Below are 11,157 nucleotides of genomic sequence, written 5' to 3'. Positions count from 1 at the left end.
GCACCTAAATGTGCTCTATGAGAAACACGTTTGGATTAATGTCATGCAGACTGCCTACTCCTATGACTAAGGCGTCTTTTTGTGTGCCAGAAATGCGTCAGGTGTTAACAGCCTGCATTTTTGTTAGTGTTTTTAAAATGCTTTGAATAAAGAGTTTCGATCTTACCAATTGCTCCTTGGAAGATGCCGTTCCATCACTTCTTCATTTCTAACATGCACACTGGTCTTATGTTAACCCTTTCACACCTGAATCTATTTTCACCTTCCTGACTAGGCCAAATTTTACAATTCTGACCAGCATCAATTTATGTGGTAATCATTCTGGAATGCTTCAACATATGCCAGTGATTATGAGACTTCTTCCTGAACATGTACTTCATATTAGCGTTAAATTTTGGTCAATAGGATTTGCGTTTATTTATGAAAATATTTAAAGGATGACCAAAAATGGGAACAATTCTGCAGTTTTCAACACTGAATTGTTATGGTCTTAAACCAGATAGTTATACCACATAAATACATACAATTTGTCACATGTCTACTTTACATCATCATCAGTTTTGAATCCTATTTTATTTTCTTAGGAAGTTAAAAAGTTTAAAAGTTTATCAGCAATTTCTAATTTTTCCAATTAAATTTAGAAAACATTTTTAGGGACCACATCTCATTTGAAGAGACTTTAACGAGTCTATATGGTATAAAATTCCCAAAAGTGACACAATTTTAAAAACACCAACCCTCAAAGTGCTCAAAAACACATTCAAGACGTTCATTAACCCTTTATGAATTAAATGGAAGTTAAAAATGAACATTTGGATTTTATCCAAAAAAATGTTCTTTTTCACAAGGGTAACCAGAGAAAAGGGACCATGAAATTGGTTGTGCAATTTCTTCAGAGTACGCCAATACCCAATATATATGGTGAAAAACTATTTTTGGGCAGATGGGAGGGCTCGGAAGGAAAGCAGCACCATTTGAAGGAAAACCATGAAAATTAAAATATGAAGTTTTGTCCACAAAAATGTAGCTTTAACCCCAAATTTGTATTTTCACAAGGGTAACCAGAGAAAAAGGACAAAACAATTTGTTGTGTCATTTCTCCTGAGTACACCAATACCCCATATGTCGAGGAAAACTACTATTTGGGCGTACAGCAGGGTTTTGAAGGGTTGAAGGGAGGGATCTCCATTTTACTTTTGGAGAGAACATTTTCTGGAATAGATAGTGGGTGCCATGTCACATTTGCAGGTCCCCAGATGTGCTTAAATATTAGAAACCCCCCACAAGTCACACCATTTTGGAAACTACAAGCCTCAAGGAATTTATCAAGAGGAATACACTGATACCCCATATGTGGTCGAAAACTACTTCTGAGGCACAATGTAAAGCTCAGAAGGTAAGGACCGCTATATTGGAATTTAGATTTTGTTGGAATGGGTTGTGGGTGAAATGTCCCATTGGCAGTGCACCTGAGATGTCAGAATAGCAGAGCCCCCCTCCCATAAGTCATGCCATTTGAGAAAACTACACCCCTCAGTTACTTTTTCTCGAGGTGTAGTGACCAAATTAATTGACATCAATAGTGCTTCATAGAATCTTATATCATTGGGAGGTGAAAATTCTTTTTTAGATTTTTTTTCACTGAAATGTTGTTTTAGCCCCAAGTTTTTAAATTTTAAATGAGCTAATAAAAAAATGGACCATGTAGTTTGCTGTGCCATATCTCCTGAGTACACCTGTAGCCACATGTGTTCAGAAACTACTTTTCAGGCACAGTGCAAAGCTCAGAAGGAAAGGAGCACCATATTAAACTGCAGATTTGATGGAATGGGTTGCTGATGCCATATAACATTGCCAGAGTTTTTGAAAGGCCAGAACAGCAGAACCCCCATAAGTGACTCCATTTTACAAACTACACTTTTCAATTAATTCATCTAGTGGTGCAGTGAGTATATTGACATCACAGGTGCTTCACTGAATCTTATACTATTGAGTGAAAAAGAAACATAATTACATTTTTAATACAAAAGCTTTGTTTTAGAGGCAGATTTTTGATTTTGACAAGAGGGAATAGGTAAAAATGGAACCAAAATTTGTTTATAAATTTCTGCTGAACATTACAGTACCCCATATGTGGCTCTATAGTACTGTTTGGCCACGTGGCAAGACTTTGTAGAGAAGAAACGGTGTTTTGGAGTGAAGATTTTCTTAGATCAGTTGGCAGGCTCCATTTGCAGAACCCCGGCAGAGTGCCCAATCTTTTATATCGGCCCATTTCCCTTAATTCCTTTAAAAATGTAAAAGATGAAAATATTTCCTTTTTTTGCTTAAATTACAAAGGAAATGTGTCATCTTTAATTTTATGCTTTTTAGAGATCAGTTCATCTTCAACTTGCTTAACTGTTCATAATAAAAATAATTTTGACCAGAGGTGCACAAACGTTTGCATGCTACTGTAGTTCTGAACTCACTGTAGAGCTCTGTGCCAGAATGAGAGAAAACTGTCAGTTATTACATGTCTCACAATGGTAACCACTTAAACTAGCTCTAGAGGCAGATTCTCATAGAGATCTGTATCCATCACATAGATCTTAACAGTTCATTTGCATATAATAAAAACAAAGATTTCTCTTGAATAATTTGTCGGATCATACATATCAAGATTTCATTTTATTCAACTTTCTATGACCCACATGCCCATATAGACAGCTTAGGAAGGTTGATCCTACCCACAGATTCCCTTTAAAGGGAGAATGAATATTTCATAAATGATAAAAAGCCTTATAGTATTACATTGGTCCTTTGTGCATATCTCTACGTGATCCTTGACTTGGTCAATGCTATGATTTTTCCAATCGTTAGCTAGGGTTCAATGAATTAAAAAAAATATCCTGCAATGTTCTCTAAGAAACCATCCTACTTATTTAAAAATTTAAAAAAAAAACTATAACAAAATCACAAGTAGATTTTTTTTTAGTATAACCATTTAAAAAAGCAACTGATAAATTCAAAGCAAAATAAGTGTATTTGTGTTACTGAATTTTATGATCCCGTTTTCACAAGACAGTAAAAGCCTATGTTTTTGTTTAATTCCATATCAATCAGTATATTATTCATCATTTTCCATTTTAAAATAGACCTTTAGAAAGTATGAAAATATCTTCTTCTTCCCGTGTGATAACGTCTCTCTATGAATCTTAATGGCTCTTAATTTTCAGTTATTTTACCAGTTTAGAAATGTTGTGCATTTTCGATTATACCTTTTAGTTGGAAATTAAAAACTCCTTGTGTAATATATTAATGATAATGAATTCAGTAGCTGAATAGAATTAAATCATCGGTGCAATCAACTTGTTAATCACATTATATGTGTACCTTACACCTATTTTAAGTATGGAATAATACATTTATGAATGGTAGACATTCTGCACATGATTGTTTTTTAAATAGATTATAACTAGAGATGAGCGAACCAGTGGAAGTTGGGTTTGACTGCTGCAGTTGAAGCAAACCTCCACCGGTTTGGACTTAGCCTGAACCCCAATGAAAGTCACTTATTGGCAGTTCGAGTCTCCACCTACATAAAGCCAGCCATAAGCAAAATACTTCCGGGGGGGTGGGCGGGGTTTTTCCTTTTTTTGGGTTGCACACTACATCTGATCACGTTGTTGTTACCTCCATGTGCGCCATTCACCCACTGCAAGCGGTTCGCACTGGACTGAGCAACGAGCGTACCGGAGCACAGTGCGCGAGTGATCTGCATCCAAACTTTAAACTCGAGCTCTGTTTTGGGTCGGAAAATGAACACCGAACATCTGGTTTGCTTATCTCTAATTATAACATATATTTATTTTTTATAAAACAATAATCATCAAGGTTTCATGAAGTATTCTAAAAGTTTCATTAAAAAAATATATATTAATTTCTTTGTAAAAGCCAATTTCAAATACGCTAATGTTTAATGATAAGTTTTATTAAAAACTCAGGTAAAAGGTTTTTTTTTTTTTTTCTTTTTTTACTGCACTATTCTATGTCCCGTTGTGTATAAATATGTGACTCTTCAGATTTTGTGTTATACCATGCCTGATGAAAATACCTGAGTAGTCTGGAAAGCTTGCTGTTATTACCATCTTTTCAGTTAGCCATTAAAAGGTATCAACCACTGAGGACTTCAGTTCTTTTAAACAATTAAAAACTCAATAATTTACGATTAAGGATGATCGAATACCTCAAATATTCGGGTTCGCGAATATTTGCCGAATAGGTTGCCTCTATTCGACTATTCGCGAATATTCAATGCGCATTGTAAGTCTATGGGAAACTCGAATAACAACTATTCGGGCTTCCCATAGACTTAAATTGCGCATCTAATATTCGCATAGCGGCGATCTATTCGTCGGATATTCGCAAAGCCGAATATTTGAGGTATTCGATCATCCCTATTTACGATCCTAGGACCTTCCAACAGTGTATCTTTGTCTACTGCATGTCAGTGCATTTATATCCACTGACATTGATTTCAGGGAGGACTCAGAAAGGCATAGAGGACCTTTCATCAGGTTGGGGTTTTTAGTTTTTTTTGTACACCCTACATCCAATTATGCTGATTTTACCCCCAGTGCAAGCCATTCAAACACTGCAAATTGGCCGAGTATCAAGCGTACACAAGCACAACAATACTCGCTTGAGTGCTTTGCTTACGTAAAGCACATGAACTCCGAACTAGAACACTGATTTTTTTGTAAAGTCCTTGTTTGGTACGAAAACAAAACTTTACTGTTTGGGTGTCTCTCATGTCTAGTAATGAGCAGTTGGATGCTTTGATGGTCACAACTCGAGTATCCGAGTACAATGGAAGTCAATGGGAAACTCGAGCATTTTTCCGGGAAACCTTCCGGGAAAACTATTCAAGTTCCCCATTGATTTACATTATACTCAGGTATTAGGGGTACTTTGCACACTACGACATCGCTGCTGCGATGTCGGTGGGGTCAAATCGAAAGTGACGCACATCCAGCGTCGCTGTCGATATCGGAGTGTGTAAATCGTTTTTGATATGATTAACGAGCGCAAAAGCATCAAAATCGTATCATCGGTGTAGCGTCGGTCATTTCCATAATTTCGGAAGGACCGATGTTACGATGTTGTTCCTTGTTCCTGCGGCAGCACACATCGCTGTGTGTGAAGCCGCAGGAGCGAGGAACATCACCTTTCCCGCGTCCTGCGGCTCACGCCGGCTATGCGGAAGGAAGGAGGTGGGCGGGATGTTTACGTCCCGCTCATCTCCACCCCTCCGCTTCTATTGGCCGTCTACCGTGTGACGTCTCTGTGACGCCGCATGACCCGCCCCCTTAGTAAGGAGGCGGGTCGCCGGCCAGAGCGACGTTGCAGGGCAGGTAAGTGCATGTAAAGCTGCCGTAGCGATAATGTTCGCTACGGCAGCTATCACAAGAGATCGCAGCTGTGACGGGAGCGGGGACTATCGCGCTCAGCATCGCAAGCATCGGCTTGCGATGTCATAGTGTGCAAAGTACTCCTTAGAGTTGTATCTATCTGAACATTCAACTGTTCATTATACAAGTACCGAGCATTCAAGAATGGTAGTGCTTGCATCACTAGTGACAACTATTACGTTGGGAGCTATGGATATAGTGGTATGCTTATATACTGATCATATATGTAAGTGTTATGTTTTCTTACATAATTACTATTAAGACACACAATTTCAGAGGCCTTTCAGAGGCCTTAAGAATATATGGAAGAGAAGAAATGGGTTGTCATGCAGTGCTGCCGGATGGATTCAGGAGAGTATTGTTAGTTCCTGAAGAAGGAGCATACTAGCTCCGAAACGCATAGGACTAGAATAAAATCTGCTGAATATATCATTTGTTCTCCTGAATCCATCCAGCAGCGTGGCATGACAACCCATTTCTTCCACTGATTGATAGTTCGAAGCAGCCATTTCTTATGCTAACAAACGTATGATAGGAGTTGTAACTTGCACAACTCCCTGCACCCCCTTATAATGGTTCCTACCAGGATAAGATGCCAGGTGTTTGCCTTTTGTCTTTTCAATCTCAATGTTCCACTGCCTTATGAGAAGATCCCAGTATAATGGCTGAACTGCCATGCCATAGATTTTCCTCTGGAGCCCACGGCCGGCCTATGATCATAAGACTTTGTGCACACAGTGCAGTTGCTGCATTTTTTATGCAGTTTTTGGTGCAGTTTGTTGCCCTTAACTGCATGTATTATCCTTCCCCAGCAAAGTCTATGAGAATTCAGAAAGGCTGTGTGCCCTGTGCTTCTTTTTTGCCTGCAGTTTTGGGTTCAGAAAAAAGAAGCAACATGTAACTCCTATTCTGCTTTTTGCCATTGAACATAGTAAAAAACGCATGGGCAAAAATGCACCAAAATGCAGTAAATATGCACTGAAAACGGAGAAAGAACACATGCGCAAAAACGCACCAAAATGCCGCACAAACTCACCGATAACGCGTAAAGAACGCATGCGTTTTTTTATGCGTTTTTTTGAGCCAGAGGTGTGTTTTTTTGCCAGAGGGTGCGTTTTTTTTCTGCCAGAAGTGTGTTTTTCTGCCAGTGAGTGCATTTTTCTGCCAGAGGGTGCGTTTTTCTGCCAGAGGTGCATTTTTCTGCTAGTGAGTGCGTTTTTCTGTCAGAGGGTGCGATTTTCTGCCAGAGGGTGCGTATTTCTGCCAGAGGTGCGTTTTTCTGCCAGTGAGTGCGTTTTTCTGCCAGAGGGTGCATTTTTCGCTGGAGAAATAAAACTGCAGTGTGCACACATACCCCAAACTCTGGTTTTGTTTGATAGCTATTGCATTCAAAGTCATACATTAGATTGATTTTGTATACATTTACCACTATTTTAACGTAAATCTTATTCTCTTCCACTTTTAAATTTTTGTGTCTTTTTAGAATAAAAAAAATCTTGACAAGCATTTTGTTTTAGCACAAAAAAAGAAATATAATTAGCTTATTCCACCTAGTAAATTAATCTGCATTCCAACTCATACCAATCTTCTGTTTATACAAAAAAAATTCCAACAATACAGTTATTTTTTTCCAGTCCTTTTTGCACAAAATTTATTTACAATGTTTACATAAATGTTCCATGATCGGACTATGGAAAAATGTATGCATGACTGATGCCTTGCTGAGAAAGTCAATGTATTAAAAATAAATCTTCTACAGTTCTTGCTTTTTGAGTTGTATGACACAGGAAGTTATGCACAGATTGGTTGTTGTTGCTGCTGAATGGGGACACTGATGCTCTTTTGTGACAATTATGCTCCATACACATTGCCTTTTGGTTTCCATGCCTCATCCTACCAGTCTCCTTAAGACACTGCCTGCAACAGCTGATTAATCATTGTTGATGACTGCAGTTTTTCCCATCCTTCCCGATTTACATCTGTTCAGGCCAATTCAAATATGGTGAGTAAATGAATTAGACATGCAAATTCAAGCCCCAGGCTAGAGAGAAAGAAACAGGGAGACAAAAAAAAATCGAGAGACAAAGCTGTAGAGAAAAAGAGCGCATGGCTGAAATCCTTGGATCGAAGAAAAAAAATCTTCTGCCTGACATACTTATTGTAATGCTTTAAAAATGACCTGCAAATGAGGACGTTCTGTCATCTGCAGGGTTAACTGTAAGGCTTTATTTTCTTTAAGTAAGGAGGCTTCTGGAGGAAGTGAAGAGCTATGGAAACAACACACATAGTGTGGAAAAATTTCACATTTTTTTAAAAAAATCTATAAGAAACAACATAATATGGTTAACAGTATAATATCATTTACAATATTTCACTCTTTGTTCTCTTAATGTCTTATATATGTATTTATTGTGTCCCCAAACTTGATTTCAGCATCTTTTGACTGCTTTTTTTTTCCAACGTCCCTGTGTCAAAACGGTCATGGACTCCAAGAGTGGAACACCACCGTCGTGGCAGAAACACAGTACGTGACATTTTTTTTTTGTCATTGCAGACAACACATATTCCCTTAAATTACTGAGCATGAATGTCCATTACATGCCCACTCATCGTTGGATCTCCTGTATTAAGTACTGAGGGGCTAGGTGCTGACATCGGCATTCCAGGGTGATGTGGTCCCCCGTGCATCATCATCGCTGGGTGGTGATGGTGTCCAGGAATGTAGGTATGCACAGACGGCCCATGACGCAGCTGAGCGTGGTGTAAGGGCATCTGCGATGGAGGATAACTTGGCTGTCCCATACTCATACCCATCGGACCAGTCGAAGATATGTAATTCCCTGGCATACCTTGCAGTCCTGAGAAAGATATGTACAATGCATTATTGGCTAAAGACACTAAGAGTAAGTGATATACAGTATATATAGAGAACATTAAGGTGAAAAATTTGGCAGTGTAGGAGGACAGTGAATTGATTTACATATAATAGCCTACTATGTACAATATTTCTGGGGGAGGATGTGTAGTAGAGAGTTACAGAAAAGGTTCTGCGGACTAGAGGGATGGAAAACAAAGAGCTTTAATGAACAGGTACTACACGTTTCTGGGACTCCACTGTCCCCTTCCTCAGGTGCAAAAGGACAGTGGAGTCCCAGAAATGCGTAGTGCCTATTCATTAAAGCTCTTTGATTTCCATTCCTTTGGCCTGCAGCGCCTTTTCATACACCTTTTCTGTTATTCTCTACTACGTTTCTATCCCCCTGCACTAGTTGCGGTGGGGAGGCATTCAGTGCAGCAGCGGACCATCGGTCACTGGGCTAATATGCCCATTGACGGAACTGACGTCACCTGCTCCCACCACACGAGGAATCCCCCAGTTCTCCCGCTATCCTCCTGCTCCAGGAGCCAAGATGTTGACATCAGCAAAACACGGTCCCCGGGGCTGTGCAGGGGTGCGCAACCTCTCTAGGTGAGCCAATCAATTTAAATTATTCCTTTTCCCGCACCCAGAAGACTTAAGTAGGAGGATATAGTAAGGCATATTTTCCTCCAAAGTTGAGAGACATACTGCAGATGCCAACAAGCTACTCTGCCCTTGTCTGGGTATTTATATACAAGGTTAGGGGAGGCAAGCTAAAATTTTCCCCAGGTGAAGGAAAGCCAATGACTATTGCTTAAAAGTAGAATAAGACAGTGGTTGTTTAGTAAAATATTGTCATAAAATAAAATCCATTAAGACTGGCTGTTAAATGGGAGGCATTTTTGTCCTTCATACATGCAAGAAATCAATAACTGTTAGCAATTAATTCCTTCCTTGTGATCATGAACGTTTAAAATAAATCAGACTACAAACTCAGTCAAGCTTTCACTAAATTTGAGAACAATGAGGAAACGGAACGTAAAACAATAGCCCCCCTGCTTTCCGAGGGCCTCTGTCTTCTGCATGGTTTGCTATAGTTGATGAAAACTGACAGGTGTATTGTCTCAGAGAGCTATAAGCTCCATAATCATCAAGGGTGAAAGGCATAACGCTATTTCTAAGTAGGTTCAATTGGCTTTAGTTCTAAGTAATGTTGCAGCGTGAACACCTTGGATTCAGGTCTCAGGGCTCCAGCAATGAAAGGCTGCTTAATCTAGCCTAAAGGAACGCTTTCTTTTTTTTTTCTTTTTTTTTTCTATTTTTTAACTAAACTCAGGAAAATTGCTTGGAAAATATACCATATCCGCTGCTCTTTAATCAAAAGTGATGATATTTTTCATAATATCCTATTAATTTAATTGGTTATGAAGCATAGCATACATCATTTAAATTTAATTGACCCAGAAATTAAGAAACAATATTTAGATTAACTAAGCTGGAAATGTTCATGATGTGTGAGCGGGAGGCTGGTGCCTTCCTTTCCAGCCAGTTTTCTGAGCCTGATATTGGAATTCTGGGTAAAATTAGACTCACAATTAGAAAGATGACGGCAGCATCTTTTCAACGTAAAACAATTACCCGAAAATCAGATTGGGTCCGAACCCTTCTACATTCCTTTAGATGGAATAATATTTTTGCTGCTAAAAAAAAAATGTAAAAAAATACAAAGCGAGATTGTTGGCCGTTTTTTTTCCCCTCTCTCTAGACATCAGTAGGCCTGTCGCTGAAGATTGCATTAATGATCTCTATTTTTGTATACTGAATGAGTCAAATCCATTTGTCACACTGCAAGTGATGGCATACTTAATTTGGATATAGTCAATTAGCCCCGGCAAAGCTGCAGAACCTGCTGTGCACACCTCTATTTTGTATTCTTTTACTTTCCCTTTTCCACACGTAATCCTATTATACCGGATGGACAAAGAGAGGCAAAGTGGAAATTCAAAGTTTTCCTGTGCGGGATCTTAAATAGCGCTAGGAAATTCTTTTTTTTCTCGAAAGATGGTGTTTATCTTGCTTCGAGAAGTCCATGTTTGCATATTGGTGTCTTGCAGGTTAGGGAAGAAGTGTAACTCATGCATCAACTGTGGTTAGACAGATTTATGACACTTTGGGGACATGCTCTTTCCTTTCCTTGCACTGCTGCAGACTGCTTACATTTTGCAAATCAGTCTGTTGCCATGGAAACCCCCTCCCCCCACCTACTGCCTATTTCTTGTTTAGTCATGTGGTCACTACTGTATAATAACAACACAAGAGTAAATGTACAATATATGCAGTACTTTGTGCGTGAGATGAATGAAATAAAATCAGGAAGAACCAAAAACAGGATACCCAGAATTTTTTTTTTTTTGGAAAAGGAATGAACAAGCATGGAGCTATGGGCAGGGAGAACACAAATCAAGAAAATCCACAGTTCAAAAAATAAAAAAAACAACTCCTTGAGCAAAGAAGACAGAGCATCCGTCCCCTATTGTACTTACTTCCCCCTTGCTTTGCCATTGGTTAACTAGTTGATGGTTACATGTAGTGCCATTGCCCCTCCATGCCCATATTCATGCCCATTCCACTCATAGGTCCTAAAAGGGAGATAAAATCCAAGAAGATGCCAGAAGATCAGAGAAGTAAACAGAGAAACCAAAGATCCCACGTCAAAAACCAACCCAAAAGAAATCGAGATAAAGTAAAGCACCCAGATTGTAGACATGTAATGATTCGCAGATAGGTAAAGATAAAGCAAAAGATAAAAAGCCCAAACTAAACATATACCTCTTTGTATAAATA

The 11,157-nt window shown here is 38.9% G+C and overlaps 1 protein-coding gene across 2 annotated transcripts in view; it reads right to left on the bottom strand.

Annotated features, from left to right (window-relative positions):
- Positions 1 to 6,903: 6,903 nt before the first annotated feature.
- MEIS1 (Meis homeobox 1) overlaps positions 6,904 to 11,157 on the bottom strand; it is a 222,365-nt gene continuing 218,111 nt past the window's right edge. Inside the window, exons 12-13 of one of the 2 annotated variants that reach the window (XM_075339268.1) lie at positions 10,857 to 10,952; positions 8,222 to 8,311 (exon numbers count right to left, since the gene is read on the bottom strand). In XM_075339268.1, the coding sequence (XP_075195383.1) occupies positions 10,894 to 10,952 (59 nt within the window). In that variant the 3' untranslated portion in view covers positions 8,222 to 8,311; positions 10,857 to 10,893. Of the gene's footprint in view, positions 8,312 to 10,856; positions 10,953 to 11,157 lie in introns of both variants that reach the window. The other variant, XM_075339267.1, reaches the window with a different exon arrangement.

Source organism: Anomaloglossus baeobatrachus, chromosome 3 (genome assembly GCF_048569485.1).
Source record: "Anomaloglossus baeobatrachus isolate aAnoBae1 chromosome 3, aAnoBae1.hap1, whole genome shotgun sequence".
Taxonomy (NCBI): domain Eukaryota; kingdom Metazoa; phylum Chordata; class Amphibia; order Anura; family Aromobatidae; genus Anomaloglossus; species Anomaloglossus baeobatrachus.
This window is presented reverse-complemented; position numbering and strand designations above follow the sequence as displayed.